This window comes from Cherax quadricarinatus, chromosome 68 (genome assembly GCF_038502225.1).
Source record: "Cherax quadricarinatus isolate ZL_2023a chromosome 68, ASM3850222v1, whole genome shotgun sequence".
Lineage (NCBI taxonomy): Eukaryota > Metazoa > Arthropoda > Malacostraca > Decapoda > Parastacidae > Cherax > Cherax quadricarinatus.
In genome coordinates, this window is record NC_091359.1 from 1,642,501 (window position 1) to 1,665,197 (window position 22,697).

General features: G+C 39.7%; 1 protein-coding gene across 9 annotated transcripts in view; it reads right to left on the reverse strand.

Moving 5' to 3' along the window:
• LOC128697858 (diacylglycerol kinase theta) overlaps positions 1 to 22,697 on the reverse strand; it is a 163,059-nt gene that overhangs the window by 17,585 nt on the left and 122,777 nt on the right. For 7 of the 9 annotated variants that reach the window (XM_070099580.1, XM_070099576.1, XM_070099579.1 and 4 more), the window contains 3 exons: positions 7,841 to 7,970; positions 7,000 to 7,316; positions 4,863 to 4,966 (listed from right to left, as the gene is read on the reverse strand). In XM_070099580.1, the coding sequence (XP_069955681.1) occupies positions 4,863 to 4,966; positions 7,000 to 7,316; positions 7,841 to 7,970 (551 nt within the window). The remainder of the gene's footprint in view (positions 1 to 4,862; positions 4,967 to 6,999; positions 7,317 to 7,840; positions 7,971 to 22,697) is intronic. The other 2 variants (XM_070099577.1, XM_070099575.1) reach the window with 1 other exon arrangement.

A 22,697-nucleotide genomic window follows, 5' to 3' on the forward strand; every position in this document is an offset into this window, starting at 1 on the left:
CATTACCACCATCAGTCTACAAATCATTACCATTATCATCACTGCAAATCACCATCACCATCCACAGTAGTCTTGAACATAGTAACCACACCCACAGTAGTCTTGAACATAGTAACTACACCCACAGTAGTCTTGAACATAGTAACTACACCCACAGTAGTCTTGAACATAGTAACCACACCCACAGTAGTCTTGAACATAGTAACTACACCCACAGTAGTCTTGAACATAGTAACTACACCCACAGTAGTCTTGAACATAGTAACTACACCCACAGTAGTCTTGAACATAGTAACTACACCCACAGTAGTCTTGAACATAGTAACTACACCCACAGTAGTCTTGAACATAGTAACTACACCCACAGTAGTCTTGAACATAGTAACTACACCCACAGTAGTCTTGAACATAGTAACCACACCCACAGTAGTCTTGAACATAGTAACTACACCCACAGTAGTCTTGAACATAGTAACTACACCCACAGTAGTCTTGAACATAGTAACCACACCCACAGTAGTCTTGAACATAGTAACTACACCCACAGTAGTCTTGAACATAGTAACTACACCCACAGTAGTCTTGAACATAGTAACTACACCCACAGTAGTCTTGAACATAGTAACTACACCCACAGTAGTCTTGAACATAGTAACTACACCCACAGTAGTCTTGAACATAGTAACTACACCCACAGTAGTCTTGAACATAGTAACCACACCCACAGTAGTCTTGAACATAGTAACTACACCCACAGTAGTCTTGAACATAGTAACTACACCCACAGTAGTCTTGAACATAGTAACTACACCCACAGTAGTCTTGAACATAGTAACCACACCCACAGTAGTCTTGAACATAGTAACTACACCCACAGTAGTCTTGAACATAGTAACCACACCCACAGTAGTCTAGAACATAGTAACCACACCCACAGTAGTCTTGAACATAGTAACTACACCCACAGTAGTCTTGAACATAGTAACTACACCCACAGTAGTCTTGAACATAGTAACTGCACCCACAATAGCCTTGAACATAGTAACTACACCCACAGTAGTCTTGAACATAGTAACTACACCCACAGTAGTCTTGAACATAGTAACTGCACCCACAATAGCCTTGAACATAGTAACTACACCCACAGTAGTCTTGAACATAGTAACTACACCCACAGTAGTCTTGAACATAGTAACTACACCCACAGTAGTGAAGTAACCACACCCACAGTAGTCTTGAACATAGTAACTACACCCACAGTAGTCTTGAACATAGTAACCACACCCACAGTAGTCTTGAACATAGTAACTACACCCACAGTAGTCTTGAACATAGTAACCACACCCACAGTAGTCTTGAACATAGTAACCACATCCACAGTAGCCTTGAACATAGTAACTACACCCACAGTAGTCTTGAACATAGTAACTACACCCACAGTAGTCTTGAACATAGTAACTACACCCACAGTAGTCTTGAACATAGTAACCACACCCACAGTAGTCTTGAACATAGTAACTACACCCACAGTAGTCTTGAACATAGTAACTGCACCCACAGTAGTCTTGAACATAGTAACCACACCCACAGTAGTCTTGAACATAGTAACTACACCCACAGTAGTCTTGAACATAGTAACTGCACCCACAATAGCCTTGAACATAGTAACTACACCCACAGTAGTCTTGAACATAGTAACTACACCCACAGTAGTCTTGAACATAGTAACTACACCCACAGTAGTCTTGAACATAGTAACTACACCCACAGTAGTCTTGAACATAGTAACTACACCCACAGTAGTCTTGAACATAGTAACTACACCCACAGTAGTCTTGAACATAGTAACTACACCCACAGTAGAGTTTTGAACATAGTAACTACACCCACAGTAGTCTTGAACATAGTAACTACACCCACAGTAGTCTTGAACATAGTAACTACACCCACAGTAGTCTTGAACATAGTAACTACACCCACAGTAGTCTTGAACATAGTAAATACACACACATTAGTCTTGAACATAGTAACTGCACCCACAATAGCCTTGAACATAGTAACTACACCCACAGTAGTCTTGAACATAGTAACTGCACCCACAATAGCCTTGAACATAGTAACTACACCCACAGTAGTCTTGAACATAGTAACTACACCCACAGTAGTCTTGAACATAGTAAGCACCCACAATAGCCTTGAACATAGTAACTACACCCACAGTAGTCTTGAACATAGTAACTACACCCACAGTAGTCTTGAACATAGTAACTTGAACATAGTAACTACACCCACAGTAGAGTTTTGAACATAGTAACTACACCCACAGTAGTCTTGAACATAGTAACTACACCCACAGTAGTCTTGAACATAGTAACTACACCCCCAGTAGTCTTGAACATAGTACACCCACAGTAGAGTATTGAACATAGTAACTACACCCACAGTAGTCTTGAACATAGTAACTACACCCACAGTAGTCTTGAACATAGTAACTACACCCACAGTAACTAGTCTTGAACATAGTAACTACACCCACAGTAGTCTTGAACATAGTAACTACACCCACAGTAGCCTTGAACATAGTAACTACACCCACAGTAGTCTTGAACATAGTAACTACACCCACAGTAGTCTTGAACATAGTAACTACACCCACAGTAGTCTTGAACATAGTAACTACACCCACAGTAGTCTTGAACATAGTAACTACACCCACAGTAGAGTCTTGAACATAGTAACTACACCCACAGTAGTCTTGAACATAGTAACTACACCCACAGTAGTCTTGAACATAGTAACTACACCCACAGTAGTCTTGAACATAGTAACTACACCCACAGTAGTCTTGAACATAGTAACTACACCCACACAGTAGTCTTGAACATAGTAACTACACCCACAGAACATAGTCTTGAACATAGTAACTACACCCACAGTAGTCTTGAACATAGTAACTACACCCACAGTAGTCTTGAACATAGTAACTACACCCACAGTAGTCTTGAACATAGTAACTACACCCACAGTAGTCTTGAACATAGTAACTACACCCACAGTAGTCTTGAACATAGTAACTACACCCACAGTAGTCTTGAACATAGTAACTACACCCACAGTAGTCTTGAACATAGTAACTACACCCACAGTAGTCTTGAACATAGTAACTACACCCACAGTAGTCTTGAACATAGTAACTACACCCACAGTAGTCTTGAACATAGTAACTACACCCACAGTAGTCTTGAACATAGTAACTACACCCACAGTAGTCTTAAACATAGTAACTACACCCACAGTAGAGTTTTGAACATAGTAACTACACCCACAGTAGAGTTTTGAACATAGTAACTACACCCACAGTAGTCTTGAACATAGTAACTACACCCACAGTAGTCTTGAACATAGTAACTACACCCACAGTAGTCTTGAACATAGTAACTACACCCACAGTAGTCTTGAACATAGTAACTACACCCACAGTAGTCTTGAACATAGTAACTACACCCACAGTAGTCTTGAACATAGTAACTACACCCACAGTAGTCTTGAACATAGTAACTACACCCACAGTAGTCTTGAACATAGTAACTACACCCACAGTAGTCTTGAACATAGTAACTACACCCACAGTAGTCTTGAACATAGTAACCACACCCACAGTAGTCTTGAACATAGTAACTACACCCACAGTAGTCTTGAACATAGTAACTACACCCACAGTAGTCTTGAACATAGTAACTACACCCACAGTAGCCTTGAACATAGTAACTACACCCACAGTAGTCTTGAACATAGTAACTACACCATAGTAACTACACCCACAGTAGTCTTGAACATAGTAACTACACCCACAGTAGTCTTGAACATAGTAACTACACCCACAGTACACCCACAGTAGTCTTGAACATAGTAACTACACCCACAGTAGTCTTTAACATAGTAACTACACCCACAGTAGTCTTGAACATAGTAGAGTCTTGAACATAGTAACTACACCCAGAGTAGAGTCTTGAACATAGTAACTACACCCACAGTAGTCTTGAACATAGTAACTACACCCACAGTAGAGTCTTGAACATAGTAACTACACCCACAGTAGTCTTGAACATAGTAACTACACCCACAGTAGTCTTGAACATAGTAACTACACCCACAGTAGTCTTGAACATAGTAACTACACCCACAGTAGTCTTGAACATAGTAACTACACCCACAGTAGTCTTGAACATAGTAACTACACCCACAGTAGTCTTGAACATAGTAACTACACCCACAGTAGTCTTGAACATAGTAACTACACCCACAGTAGTCTTGAACATAGTAACTACACCCACAGTAGTCTTGAACATAGTAACTACACCCACAGTAGTCTTGAACATAGTAACTACACCCACAGTAGTCTTGAACATAGTAACTACACCCACAGTAGTCTTGAACATAGTAACTACACCCACAGTAGTCTTGAACATAGTAACTACACCCACAGTAGTCTTGAACATAGTAACTACACCCACAGTAGTCTTGAACATAGTAACTACACCCACAGTAGTCTTGAACATAGTAACTACACCCACAGTAGTCTTGAACATAGTAACTACACCCACAGTAGTCTTGAACATAGTAACTACACCCACAGTAGTCTTGAACATAGTAACTACACCCACAGTAGAGTCTTGAACATAGTAACTACACCCAGAGTAGAGTCTTGAACATAGTAACTACACCCACAGTAGAGTCTTGAACATAGTAACTACACCCAGAGTAGAGTCTTGAACATAGTAACTAAACCCAGAGTAGTGTTGAACAAGGCTGGTGAGTAAAGTTGGGTAAGGAAGTGAGTGTTATGGTTGGGTTGGACGTACCTTGAGGGCAGACTTGAGTACCACTACTTCTCCTGGTGCCTGGTTCCACGGCTCACCATCCACTTGTACCGGCAGTTCAGAGTTCAGTTTAATACGGATGTGTCCTGCAACATTACATAACTTTAGTATGGATGTTAATATTGTAATGTAAACATTACTGACCTACATGGAGACACAAAGACAGGAGGATGATTGATCTGTACATTTCGACCCCCTTCTGGAAGTCCAACGACGACTGGTGTGGGTCGCATCCTGGGGACAAAATTGACCTAATTTGCGGGAAATGCTCAGCATAACAAGCAGCTTTCTATATAGTAGTATGTCACTGATGTCAGCTGTGGTCTGTATAGCTTGTACATGTACTTGTATACCTTGTACATGTACCTGTATACCTTGTACATGTACTGGTATACCTTGTACATGTACTGGTATACCTTGTACATGTACTTGTATACCTTGTACATGTACCTGTATACCTTGTACATGTACTGGTATACCTTGTACTGGTATACCTTGTACATGTACTGGTATACCTTGTACATGTACTTGTATACCTTGTACATGTACCTGTATACCTTGTACATGTACTGGTATACCTTGTACATGTACTGGTATACCTTGTACATGTACTTGTATACCTTGTACATGTACTGGTATACCTTGTACATGTACTTGTATACCTTGTACATGTACTGGTATACCTTGTACATGTACCTGTATACCTTGTACATGTACTTGTATACCTTGTAGATATACTGGTATACCTTGTACATGTACTGGTATACCTTGTACATGTACTGGTACACCTTGTACATGTACTTGTATACCTTGTACATGTACTGGTATACCTTGTACATGTACTGGTATACCTTGTACATGTACTGGTATACCTTGTACATGTACCTGTATACCTTGTACATGTACTTGTATACCTTGTAGATGTACTGGTATACCTTGTACATGTACTGGTATACCTTGTACATGTACTGGTATACCTTGTAGATGTACTGGTATAACTTGTACATGTACTGGTATACCTTGTACATATACTGGTATACCTTGTACATGTACCTGTATACCTTGTACATGTACTGGTATACCTTGTACATGTACTTGTATACCTTGTACATGTACTTGTGGAAATAAAGACTATCGTCTTATTATTATTATTATTATTATTGTTATTATTATTATTATTATTATTATTATTATTATTATTATTATTATTATTATTATTATTATTATTATTGTTATTATTATTATTAATATTATTATTATTATTATTATTATTATTATTACTTTTATGGTGGTCGTGTTCACTTGAAGATGACCCCAGGATGAGTCGAAATATAAAGATCAATCAAACCTGCTGTGTTTCTGTCTCCAAGTGTGTTATTACTGTGTTTATTACACTTTAATTATTCGTCACTGTTATTATTGGAACAATGTCCCAGTAACTACTAGTGTCCCTGTGTTATCCTGGTGGTAGTCTAGGATGATAACTTACCTCCCTGTGTTATCCTGGTGGTAGTCTAGGATGATAACTTACCTCCCTGTGTTATCCTGGTGGTAGCCTAGGATGATAACTTACCTCCCTGTGTTATCCTGGTGGTAGTCTAGGATGATAACTTACCTCCCTGTGTTATCCTGGTGGTAGTCTAGGATGATAACTTACCTCCCTGTGTTATCCTGGTGGTAGTCTAGGATGATAACTTACCTCCCTGTGTTATCCTGGTGGTAGTCTAGGATGATAACTTACCTCCCTGTGTTATCCTGGTGGTAGCCTAGGATGATAACTTACCTCCCTGTGTTATCCTGGTGGTAGCCTAGGATGATAACTTACCTCCCTGTGTTATCCTGGTGGTAGTCTAGGATGATAACTTACCTCCCTGTGTTATCCTGGTGGTAGCCTAGGATGATAACTTACCTCCCTGTGTTATCCTGGCGGTAGCCTAGGATGATAACTTACCTCCCTGTGTTATCCTGGTGGTAGCCTAGGATGATAACTTACCTCCCTGTGTTATCCTGGTGGTAGCCTAGGATGATAACTTACCTCCCTGTGTTATCCTGGTGGTAGCCTAGGATGATAACTTACCTCCCTGTGTTATCCTGGTGGTAGCCTAGGATGATAACTTACCTCCCTGTGCTATCCTGATGGCTGAACGTAGTCCTGACTGGATCTGCCCCAGGTGAACTATCCCTGTGACACCCACTACTTCCAGGTGTCCGTCCCAGTGGTTGGGCTTGTTAAACTGGTCGTCCTTTTCAGGGCCCCAGGGGTTGGCCCCTGACCCCCAGGAGAGGATGTTAAGTATGATAACCCCTTCCACAGGTGGCAGGTCCACCGCACGTCCGTCCACCTCTAGTCTGATCTCCTTATGGAGATCCTTACATAGCTTTCTGGATACCATTTTACGTAGGCCCATCTTCACGTACACTCCTTTGTTGTGTAGTCTGTGGGAGTGGGGAAGTACATAAGTAGGACGTGGGAAAGTACAATGTAGCAGAGTATAGCACACTCGCACCACTGGTGGTAACCGTGAGTCAACTACAAGACTCTTGTGGTTACTTCGGTACAAGAATCTTGTAGCTACCCCGGTACAAGAATCTTGTAGATCACCCCAGCACAACTCAACATGACGTAACCCAACACATCTTCAATAAGCTTTCAGATTACCGTGTTGCTGACAAAACTACTCAAAGAGGTAATACTGCAACTTGCTTCACTCTTCGAGCACTAATTAACTTCCTTGATAAAGTCCTCCCTCATACAAATAATAACAATTGGTAGGCAAAAGTCACATGTGCAACTAATGAGCACTGTCAGGTCGTTACCTTGACAAAGCTCCTGGAGAGCGAAACGTTGTCAGAATAAAATGTCACTTTAGATGCACTTGTGTCCTTTTACCTAGCGTATTGTGGGTAATTCTACCGACATTATTATAATAATAATTACAGTATTAATAATAATGAATCACCTGCTATTAAATTTGTTTGGGTTTTCTTCTCTTGCGTTGTGGAAGTCGAGGCAGAGTTCCGCCTCTATGCCGATACCGAAGTAGTTGTTCATAACGAAGATCTGGGTGTTATCCTCACTGGTGGACCCTGCTGGAGTACACACAGGGCCAGGTCAGCTCCACGGTAGGGCCAGGGTGCAGGGCAGGGCAGGGCAGGGCAGGGCAGGGCAAGGCAGGGCAGGGTACAATGCATGGTCAGGTCATAAGGCAAGGGGAGGTCGTGTCACAGGCTAGGAGGTCGGGCATAGTGAGGTGAGAGAGAGGGGTCATGTTACTGGAGGAGCAGGTCAGTGATGTGCAGTGGACCGGTACACAGCACGTACACTACACATACATATAAACACACGCACACACACACACACACAGACGAAAGAGAGACGTATACTTTTCTAAAAGTGTACATGCCCAGCTTACTGATATCGCCATTCCTAATCATCTGTTAATGAAGTTCCTAGTACTTCTATACGAGCTTGTACAATGTACACACCTCAACCACAGTAAGAAGACCCATCAACTTTCTGATGTATCAGTTGTGCACTTCCTTCTGCTTCAATATAAGAGTCAATTTATTATAATTCTTGGTGACCTCAACCGATATTTTATGCAGAGGAATTTTGATGAAATCCTTGCAGTGTTTGACATGATGAAGTTTGTTGATTTGTCTACTCACATGTGTGGCTCCTCCCGCCACCCAGTGGTGAATCATCTAACTGAAGGTGTAGTCACTTGTCAACCCCTTGGTTATGTTGGCTCATCTGACTACAAGGCTGTCTTTACCACACTGAAGATCCCAACAGAACGAGGTGAAGACTCGATACGTACACCCTGGCTGTGGGAAAGAGGAAACTGGCCAGCCCTTTGCTCTGACCTCGCCACCTCTGATTGGAATACTCTTCTCCAAGGTCATGTTGACAACCAAGTGAATGCCTTCACTGAACACATCCTTAATTTCCAATAGAATCACATCCCTCACCGGCAGTATGTGACGAAGCCTACAGATCAGCCTTGCTTCGGCTTCTGCTGTCGAGAGGCTGCTACTGTTAAGTACAAGGCTTGGAGAAGATATGAGGCATCTCAATATCTTTAACAGGAACCTGCATAGGCAAGCCTGTCGACAAATGAAAGAAGTCCAAAAATGAGCCATCTCTAGGTGGGAGGCTGACACAAAAAAAAAAAAATTGCATCAGGTAGAGTGGGGTCCAAAACTTGATGGTCCTTGGTCAATAACTGGCAAGGTCATTCATCTGATGACAGTATTCGACCTCTAAATTAGCAGGATGGAACCATCTCTACTAGTAGCCAGGAGAAAGCTGACGTAGTTGCTGAACAATTTGCTACCAGATGAAAGTTCCTGATCCAACAAGGGAACCTCTTTTGCTGACCGCAAGAACTGTGTTAAAGTTGTTAGTGGTGGTAATAAGGCAAGATGAAGTGCATTTTCTCCCTAAATTCCTGAAGCAAGAAAAGGCTGTGGGCCCAGGTAAAGTGAGCCCAAGATTACTGAGTAGATGTGCAGACCAGGTAATATCACCTCTTACTCGCATCTATCAACACTGCCGAGCAGCGTAAATGGCCTTCTCTGTGGAAAGAAGGAAAAGTTGTCGCTGTTCACGAAAAGAAGAGCAGAGCAGAAATTAGCAAACTACAGACCAATGTTACTCTTGTCAAGATTCTTAAGACAATAATTTCACGGCAGATGACAGCGTTTTTCGACTACCACTCGCTTCTTGGTGACCGCCAATATGGCTTCAAAAAGTCACTCTGCCACTGATCTGTTAAAACCTCTCCACTATGTGGCACCAGACACTGAATGAATCTAAGATCAGCTGTGTAGTAGCACCGGATAAAGCTGGGACTTTGACCGACTATGGCACCAGCGACTCTTGGCAAAACTGCAAGCATTAGAAGTCAAGGTAGATATATAAAAGTAGTTCTCAATGGGACAGAGTCAACAAGACACAATATTGGTGTCAGTATTCCATAGGGAAGTGTACTTGGACCATTGTTATGGAATGTCAGCTTCAATGGACTTTTTCAGCTCATCCCAGAATCTCATGTTTATGCAGACGACAGTACTCTGACATTTACTTATCCTAGGGAGGAAATGCCAGCTACTCTAAGTTACATCAATCACCAGTTTACTGCTATATCAGCCTGGGAAAAAAGTTGGCACGTTACATTTGCTTCTGGGAAAACACAAAGGATGATGGTCTGTAGGCACCATGATGGTAATGTTGGAGCAGTGTTACAGATGAATGGGAGAGTGTTGGTACCCAGGGATGAGGTTAATATCCTTATGGTAAAATTTGACTCCAAACTGATTATGAAGAACCAACTTGTAAATCTCGCAAACAATCGGCCAGGAAGCTTACAGCACTTAGACGTATATCTCATCTGTTAGGTAAAATGACACAAGTGCAACTAATGTGACATTTTATTGTGGCAACGTTTCGCTCTCCTGAGCTTGATAAAGCTCCAAGAGAGCGAAACGTTGCCACAATAAAATGTCACATTAGTTTCACTTCTGTCCTTCTACTTAACTTATTGTCGGTAATTCTACCAACATTAGTACTATCTCAGATCTGCTGGGAAGTAGAGGCTACAAGGCTCTGTACGAGGCACAAGTACGCTCACACCTTGAGTATGCTTCACTTTCTTGGATTGCCTACCCCATCCCTTCTCCCCCGTCTCATCTACGACCATTTAACAGAACAGAAAGCAGAGAAAGACGACTCATCTCTCCCCTGGATCCATCCCTGAGAGATCTGTCATTTCAGCAGTCTTCAACACCGGAGATATGTGGGTGGCCTTACTGTTATGTACAAGGAGAATGTTGTTAAGTTGCCGCACTGGTTTCACTTCGTGTTGAATAATAAGAGAACTTTTACACAACAAGACGGGCAGCAAACAGCAACTACACTATGCTTGTACCCGTCTCACAAACATCACTTCCAGTGAGATTAATCATTACTAGAATGACCTGAATCTGGAATATGTTCGTAGAGCATAACGACACCGATAATATAAAGTCAGTTGATCCAGTGAAGTCGCTGGCCTACAGATGGCTCCAACTTCATCCTGTTCCTTATTTGTCTCATAGCAATAAAGTCTTTAAAATGTGCTAAGGTAGGCAACGGCTCTTAACTTGTAAATAAAGGTAGGAACTGTAATTCTAACACAGTGAAATTATAGTGGAAATTAAAAGCTAGGAGAGAGAGAGAGAGAGAGAGAGAGAGAGAGAGAGAGAGAGAGAGAGAGAGAGAGAGAACAAAGAAGAGAGATAGTAGAGTAAGAGGTATATTAAATAAGAAAGAAATGGGCACATATATCCAACAAGTAACGTACACTCACACACACAAGGTGTGTACGTACAAGTAACGTACACTCACACACACATGGTGTGTACGTACAAGTAACGTACACTCACACACACAAGGTGTGTACGTACAAGTAACGTACACTCACACACACAAGGTGTGTTCCTACAAGTAACGTACACTCACACACACAAGGTGTGTACGTACAAGTAACGTACACTCACACACACAAGGTGTGTTCCTACAAGTAACGTACACTCACACACACAAGGTGTGTACGTACAAGTAACGTACACTCACACACAAGGTGTGTACGTACAAGTAACGTACACTCACACACACAAGGTGTGTACGTACAAGTAACGTACACTCACACACACAAGGTGTGTACGTACAAGTAACGTACACTCACACACACAAGGTGTGTACGTACAAGTAACGTACACTCACACACAAGGTGTGTACGTACAAGTAACGTACACTCACACACACAAGGTGTGTACGTACAAGTAACGTACACTCACACACACAAGGTGTGTACGTACAAGTAACGTACACTCACACACACAAGGTGTGTACGTACAAGTAACGTACACTCACACACACAAGGTGTGTACGTACAAGTAACGTACACTCACACACACAAGGTGTGTACGTACAAGTAACGTACACTCACACACACAAGGTGTGTACGTACAAGTAACGTACACTCACACACACAAGGTGTGTACGTACAAGTAACGTACACACACACACAAGGTGTGTACGTACAAGTAGCGTACACACACACACAAGGTGTGTACGTACAAGTAACGTACACTCACACACACAAGGTGTGTACGTACAAGTAATGTACACTCACACACAAGGTGTGTACGTACAAGTAGCGTACACACACACACAAGGTGTGCACGTACAAGTAACGTACACTCACACACACAAGGTGTGTACGTACAAGTCACAAGTAACGTACACTCGCACATGATGTACACGTACAAGTCATAAGAAAGGTACACATACACACATGATGCACACATACAAGTAAGGTACACACACACACATGTTGTACACGTACAAGTAGAGTACACACACACATGATGTAAACATACAAGTAACGTACACACACACATGATGTACACGTAAAAGTAACGTACACACACAGATGATGTGCACATACAAGTAACGTACACACATGATGTACACATATACGTAACGAACACACACATGATGTACACATACAAGTACACACACATGACGTACACATACAACGTACACACATGATGTACACATACACGTAATATACACACACACATGAGGTACATATACAAGTAACGTACACACACATGATGTACACATACAAGTAACATACACACACACATAATGTACACATACAAGTAAAGTACACACACATGATGTACACATACTAGGTACACACACATGATGTAAACATACTTGGTACACACACATGATGTACACATACAAGTAAAGTACACACGCACACATGATGTACACATACAAGTAAGGTACACACACACGATGTACACATACAAGTACACACACATGATGTACACATACAAGTACACACACACATGATGTACACATACAAGTAAGGTACACACACACATGATGTACACATACAAGTAAGGTACACACACACATGATGTACACATACAAGTAAGGTACACACACACATGATGTACACATAAAAGTAACGTACACACACATGATGTACACATACAAGTAACGTACACACACATGATGTACACATACAAGGAAGGTACACACACACATGATGTACACATACAAGTAACGTACACACACACATGATGTAAACATACAAGTAACGTACACACACACATGATGTACACATACAAGTAAGGTACACACACATGATGTACACATACAAGTAAGGTACACACACACGATGTACACATACAAGTAACGTACACACGCACATGATGTACACATACAAGTAACGTACACACACACATGTACACATACAAGTAAAGTACACACACATGATGTACACATACAAGTAACGTACACACACACATGTACACATACAAGTAAGGTACACACACACATGTACACATACAAGTAAAGTACACACACATGATGTACACATACAAGTAAGGTACACACACATGATGTACACATAAAAGTAACGTACACACACACATGATGTACACATACAAGTAACGTACACACACACCTGATGTACACATACAAGTAACGTACACACACATGATGTACACATACAAGGAAGGTACACACACACATGATGTACACATACAAGTAACGTACACACACACATGATGTACACATACAAGTAACGTACACACACATGATGTACACATACAAGGAAGGTACACACACACATGATGTACACATACAAGTAACGTACACACACACATGATGTACACATACAAGTAACGTACACACACATGATGTACACATACAAGGAAGGTACCCACACACATGATGTACACATACAAGTAAGGTACACATACATGATGTACACATACAAGTAAGGTACACACACATGATGTACACATTCAAGTAACGTACACACACACATGATGTACACATACAAGTAAGGTACACACACACACATGATGTACACATACAAGTAAGGTACACATACATGATGTACACATACAAGTAAGGTACACACACATGATGTACACATTCAAGTAACGTACACACATACATGATGTACACATACAAGTAAGGTACACACGCACACATGATGTACACATACAAGTAAGGTACACACACATGATGTACACATAAAAGTAACGTACACACACACATGATGTACACATACAAGTAACGTACACACACACATGATGTACACATACAAGTAAGGTACACACAAATGATGATGTACACATACAAGGAAGGTACACACACACATGATGTACACATACAAGTAACGTACACACACACATGATGTACACATACAAGTAACGTACACACACATGATGTACACATACAAGGAAGGTACACACACACATGATGTACACATACAAGTAACGTACACACACACATGATGTACACATACAAGTAACGTACACACACATGATGTACACATACAAGGAAGGTACCCACACACATGATGTACACATTCAAGTAACGTACACACACACATGATGTACACATACAAGTAAGGTACACACACACACATGATGTACACATACAAGTAAGGTACACATACATGATGTACACATACAAGTAAGGTACACATACATGATGTACACATACAAGTAAGGTACACACACATGATGTACACATTCAAGTAACGTACACACATACATGATGTACACATACAAGTAAGGTACACACGCACACATGATGTACACATACAAGTAAGGTACACACACAAGATGTACACATACAAGTAAGGTACACACACATGATGTACACATACAAGTAAGGTACACACACATGATGTACACATACAAGTAAGGTACACACATATATGATGTACACATACAAGTAAAGTACACACACACACACATGATGTACACATACAAGGTACACACACACATGATGTACACATACAAGGTACACACACACATGATGTACACATACAAGGTACACACACACATGATGTACACATACAAGTAAAGTACACACACATGATGTATACATACAAGTAAAGTACACACATACATGATGTACACATACAAGTAACGTACACACACATGATGTACACATACACGTAAGGTACACATACATGATGTACACATACAAGTAAGGTACACACACACATCATGTACACATACAAGTAAGGTACACATACATGATGTACACATACAAGTAAGGTACACACACATCATGTACACACACAAGTAAGGTACACATACATGATGTACACATACAAGTAAGGTACACATACATGATGTACACATACAAGTAATGTACACATACATGATGTACACATACATGATGTACACACACAAGTAAGGTACACATACATGATGTACACACACAAGTAAGGTACACATACATGATGTACACATACAAGTAAGGTATACACACATCATGTGCACATACAAGTAAGGTACACATACATGATGTACACATACAAGGTACACATACATCATGTACACATACAAGTAAGGTACACACACATGTACACATACAAGTAAGGTACACATACATGATGTACACATACAAGTAAGGTACACATACATGATGTACACACACAAGTAAGGTACACATACATGATGTACACATACAAGTAAGGTACACACACATGTACACATACAAGTAAGGTACACATACATTATGTACACATACAAGTAAGGTACACACACATGTACACATACAAGTAAGGTACACATACATGATGTACACATACAAGTAAGGTACACATACATGATGTACACATACAAGTAAGGTACACATACAAGTAAGGTACACATACATGATGTACACATACAAGTAAGGTACACATACATGATGTACACATACAAGTAAGGTACACATACATGATGTACACACAAGTAAGGTACACATACATGATGTACACATACAAGTAAGGTACACATACATGATGTACACACACAAGTAAGGTACACATACATGATGTACACACACAAGTAAGGTACACATACATGATGTACACACACAAGTAAGGTACACATACATGATGTACACACACAAGTAAGGTACACATACATGATGTACACACACAAGTAAGGTACACATACATGATGTACACATACAAGTAAGGTACACATACATGATGTACACACACAAGTAAGGTACACATACATGATGTACACACACAAGTAAGGTACACATACATGATGTACACACACAAGTAAGGTACACATACATGATGTACACATACAAGTAAGTTACACATACATGATGTACACACACAAGTAAGGTACACATACATGATGTACACATACAAGTAAGGTACACATACATGATGTACACATACAAGTAAGGTACACATACATGATGTACACACACAAGTAAGGTACACATACATGATGTACACATACAAGTAAGGTACACATACATGATGTACACATACAAGTAAGGTACACATACATGATGTACACACACAAGTAAGGTACACATACATGATGTACACATACAAGTAAGGTACACACACATGTACACACACAAGTAAGGTACACATACATGATGTACACACACAAGTAAGGTACACATACATGATGTACACATACAAGTAAGGTACACACATGTACACACACAAGTAAGGTACACATACATGATGTACACATACAAGTAAGGTACACACACATTTACACATACAAGTAAGGTACACATACATGATGTACACATACAAGTAAGGTACACACACATGTACACACACAAGTAAGGTACACATACATGATGTACACACACAAGTAAGGTACACATACATGTGCACACACAAGTAAGGTACACATACATTATGTACACATACAAGTAAGGTACACATACATGATGTACACACACAAGTAAGGTACACATACATGATGTACACATACAAGTAAGGTACACACACATGTACACACACAAGTAAGGTACACATACATGATGTACACATACAAGTAAGGTACACATACATGATGTACACACACAAGTAAGGTACACATACATGATGTACACATACAAGTAAGGTACACACACATGTACACACACAAGTAAGGTACACATACATGATGTACACATACAAGTAAGGTACACACACATGTACACATACAAGTAAGGTACACATACATGATGTACACATACAAGTAAGGTACACACACATGTACACACACAAGTAAGGTACACATACATGATGTACACACACAAGTAAGGTACACATACATGTACACACACAAGTAAGGTACACATACATGATGTACACATACAAGTAAGGTACACATACATGATGTACACACACAAGTAAGGTACACATACATGATGTACACATACAAGTAAGGTACACACATGTACACATACAAGTAAGGTACACATACATGATGTACACATACAAGTAAGGTACACATACAAGTAAGGTACACACATGTACACATACAAGTAAGGTACACATACATGATGTACACATACAAGTAAGGTACACATACATGATGTACACATACAAGTAAGGTACACACATGTACACATACAAGTAAGGTACACATACATGATGTACACACACAAGTAAGGTACACATACATGATGTACACATACAAGTAAGGTACACACATGTACACATACAAGTAAGGTACACATACATGATGTACACACACAAGTAAGGTACACACACATGTACACACACAAGTAAGGTACACATACATGATGTACACACACAAGTAAGGTACACACACATGTACACACACAAGTAAGGTACACATACATGATGTACACATACAAACACACACTCTCTCTGGTAATTACATTAGTCACAATTATTATAAACATTAATATAATTAATTACTTGCCAACACTTACAAAAATCATCACAAGACAAAAAAAGTTACATTAGTAAGGGAAGAAAATTATTGATATTGAAGATTAAAACGTTACAACAATGTTATTAATATTATTTTGTGTGATAGTGGAGAGGAAACTTATTGAGTTGCTGTTACTACCCTATGTTACTACCCTATGTTACTACCCTGTTATGTTACTACCCTATGTTACTACCCTATGTTACTACCCTGTTATGTTACTACCCTATGTTACTACCCTGTTATGTTACTACCCTATGTTACTACCCTGTTATGTTACTACCCTATGTTACTACCCTATGTTACTACCCTGTTATGTTACTACCCTATGTTACTACCCTATGTTACTACCCTGTTATGTTACTACCCTGTTATGTTACTACCCTGTTATGTTACTACCCTATTATGTTACTACACTGTTATGTTACTACACTGTCTAGTGTTGTTACTACACTGTTATGTTACTACACTGTTATGTTACTACCCTGTTATGTTACTACACTGTTATGTTACTACCCTATGTTACTACCCTATGTTACTACCCTATGTTACTACCCTATGTTACTACCCTGTTATGTTACTACCCTGTTATGTTACTACCCTATGTTACTACCCTATGTTACTACCCTGTTATGTTACTACCCTGTTATGTTACTACCCTATGTTACTACCCTATGTTACTACCCTGTTATGTTACTACCCTATGTTACTACCCTGTTATGTTACTACACTGTTATGTTACTACCCTATGTTACTACCCTGTTATGTTACTACCCTGTTATGTTACTACCCTATGTTACTACCCTATGTTACTACCCTGTTATGTTACTACCCTGTTATGTTACTACCCTGTTATGTTACTACCCTGTTATGTTACTACACTGTTATGTTACTACCCTGTTATGTTACTACACTGTCTAGTGTTGTTACTACCCTGTTATGTTACTACCCTATGTTACTACCCTATGTTACTACACTGTCTAGTGTTGTTACTACACTGTCTAGTGTTGTTACTACACTGTTATGTTACTACACTGTTATGTTACTACACTGTTATGTTACTACACTGTTATGTTACTACCCTGTTATGTTACTACACTGTTATGTTACTACACTGTTATGTTACTACCCTGTTATGTTACTACACTGTTATGTTACTACACTGTTATGTTACTACCCTGTTATGTTACTACACTGTTATGTTACTACACTGCTGGTGTTGTTACTACACTGCTGGTGTTGTTACTACACCGCCGGTGGTGTTGCTACACTGCTGGTGTTGTTACTACACTGCTGGTGTTGTTACTACACTGCTGGTGTTGTTACTACACTGCTGGTGTTGTTACTACACTGTCTAGTGTTGTTACTACACTGTCTAGTGTTGTTACTACCCTGTTATGTTACTACACTGTCTAGTGTTGTTACTACACTGTCTAGTGTTGTTACTACACTGTCTAGTGTTGTTACTACACTGTCTAGTGTTGTTACTACCCTGTTATGTTACTACACTGTCTAGTGTTGTTACTACACTGTCTAGTGTTGTTACTACCCTGTTATGTTACTACACTGTCTAGTGTTGTTACTACACTGTCTAGTGTTGCTACTACACTGTCTATTGTTACTACCCTGTCTAGTGTTCTTGCTACACTCTGTAGTGTTGTTACTACACTGTCTAGTGTTGTTACTACACTGTCTAGTGTTGTTACTACACTGTCTAGTGTTGTTACTACACTGTCTAGTGTTGTTACTACACTGTCTAGTGTTGTTACTACACTGTCTAGTGTTGTTACTACACTGTCTAGTGTTGTTACTACCCTGTCTAGTGTTGTTACTACACTGTCTAGTGTTGTTACTACACTGTCTAGTATTGTTACTACATTGTCTAGTGTTGTTACTACACTGTCTAGTGTTGTTACTACACTGTATAGTGTTGTTGCTACACTGTTTAGTGTTGTTACTACACTGTCTAGTGTTGTTACTACACTGTCTAGTGTTGTTACACTGTCTACCTGTCTAGTGTGCTACACTCTGTATGTTGTTACTACACTGTCTAGTATTGTTACTACATTGTCTAGTGTTGTTACTACACTGTCTAGTGTTGTTACTACACTGTATAGTGTTGTTGCTACACTGTTTAGTGTTGTTACTACACTGTCTAGTGTTGTTGCTACCCTGTTATGTTACTACACTGTCTAGTGTTGTTACTACACTGTTATGTGTTACTACACTGTCTAGTGTTTTTACTACACTGTCTATTGTTACTACCCTGTTATGTGTTACTACACTGTCTAGTGTTGTTACTACACTGTCTAGTGTTGTTACTACACTGTCTAGTGTTGTTACTACACTGTTATGTGTTACTACACTGTTTAGTGTTGTTACTACCCTGTTATGTGTTACTACACTGTCTTGTGTTGTTACTACACTGTCTAGTGTTGTTACTACACTGTTATGTGTTACTACACTGTCTTGTGTTGTTACTACCCTGTTATGTGTTACTACACTGTCTAGTGTTGTTACTACACTGTCTAGTGTTGTTACTACACTGTCTAGTGTTGTTACTAGACTGTCTAGCGTTGTTACTACACTGTCTAGTGTTGTTACTACACTGTCTAGTGTTGTTACTACCCTGTTATGTTACTACACTGTCTAGTGTTGTTACTACACTGTCTAGTGTTGTTACTACACTGTCTAGTGTTGTTACTACACTGTCTAGTGTTGTTACTACCCTGTTATGTTACTACACTGTCTAGTGTTGTTACTACACTGTCTAGTGTTGTTACTACACTGTCTAGTGTTGTTACTACACTGTCTAGTGTTACTACACTGTCTAGTGTTGTTACTACACTGTCTAGTGTTGTTACTACACTGTCTAGTGTTGTTACTACCCTGTTATGTGTTACTACACTATCTAGTGTTGTTACTACACTGTCTAGTGTTGTTACTACAGTGTCTAGTGTTGTTACTACCCTGTTATGTTACTACACTGTTTAGTGTTGTTACTACACTGTCTATTGTTGTTACTACACTGTCTAGTGTTGTTTGTACCCTGCTATGTGTTACTACACTGTCTAGTGTTGTTACTACACTGTCTAGTGTTGTTACTACACTGTCTAGTGTTGTTACTACACTGTCTAGTGTTGTTACTACACTGTTATGTGTTACTACACTGGCTAGTGTTGTTACTACACTGTCTAGTGTTGTTACTACACTGTCTAGTGTTGTTACTACACTGTCTAGTGTTGTTACTACACTGTCTAGTGTTGTTACTACACTGTCTAGTGTTGTTACTACACTGTTATGTGTTACTACACTGGCTAGTGTTGTTACTACACTGTCTAGTGTTGTTACTACACTGTCTAGTGTTGTTACTACTGTCTAGTGTTGTTACTACACTGTCTAGTGTTGTTATTACACTGTCTAGTGTTGTTACTACACTGTCTAGTGTTGTTACTACACTGTCTAGTGTTGTTACTACACTGGCTAGTGTTGTTACTACACTGTCTAGTGTTGTTACTACCCTGGCTAGTGTTGTTACTACACTGGCTAGTGTTGTTACTACACTGTCTAGTGTTGTTACTACACTGTCTAGTGTTGTTACTACACTGTCTAGTGTTGTTACTACACTGTCTATTGTTGTTACTACACTGTCTAGTGTTGTTTCTACCCTGCTATGTGTTACTACACTGTCTAGTGTTGTTACTACACTGTCTAGTGTTGTTACTACACTGTCTAGTGTTGTTACTACACTGTCTAGTGTTGTTACTACACTGTCTAGTGTTGTTACTACACTGTCTATTGTTGTTACTACACTGTCTAGTGTTGTTTCTACCCTGCTATGTGTTACTACACTGTCTAGTGTTGTTACTACACTTTCTAGTGTTGTTACTACACTGTCTAGTGTTGTTACTACACTGTCTAGTGTTGTTACTACACTGTTATGTGTTACTACACTGGCTAGTGTTGTTACTACACTGTCTAGTGTTGTTACTACACTGTCTAGTGTTGTTACTACACTGTCTAGTGTTGTTACTACACTGTCTAGTGTTGTTACTACACTGTCTAGTGTTGTTACTACTGTCTAGTGTTGTTACTACACTGTCTAGTGTTGTTACTACTGTCTAGTATTGTTACTACACTGTCTAGTGTTGTTACTACACTGTCTAGTGTTGTTACTACACTGCCTAGTGTTGTTACTACACTGTCTAGTGTTGTTACTACACTGTCTAGTGTTGTTACTACCCTGGCTAGTGTTGTTACTACACTGCCTAGTGTTGTTACTACACTGTCTAGTGTTGTTACTACACTGTCTAGTGTTGTTACTACTGTCTAGTGTTGTTACTACACTGTCTAGTGTTGTTACTACACTGTTATGTGTTACTACACTGGATAGTGTTGTTACTACACTGTCTAGTGTTGTTACTACACTGTCTAGTGTTGTTACTACACTGTTATGTGTTACTACACTGGATAGTGTTGTTACTACACTGTCTAGTGTTGTTACTACACTGGATAGTGTTGTTACTACACTGTCTAGTGTTGTTACTACACTGTCTAGTGTTGTTACTACACTGTCTAGTGTTACTACACTGTCTAGTGTTGTTACTACATTGTCTAGTGTTACTACACTGTCTAGTGTTGTTACTACCCTGTTATGTGTTACTACACTGTCTAGTGTTGTTACTACACTGTCTTTTGTTGTCGTTATACTGTCTAGTGTTGTTACTACACTGTCTAGTGTTGTTGTTATACTGTCTAGTGTTGTTACTACACTGTCTAGTGTTGTTGTTATACTGTCTTGTGTTGTTACTACACTGTCTAGTGTTGTTGTTATACTGTCTAGTATTGTTACTACACTGTCTATTGTTGTTATACTGTCTAGTGTTGTTACTACACTGTCTAGTGTTGTTACTACACTGTCTATTGTTGTTACTACACTGTCTAGTGTTGTTACTACACTGTCTTTTGTTATTGTTATACTGTCTAGTGTTGTTACTACACTGTCTAGTGTTGTTGTTATACTGTCTTGTGTTG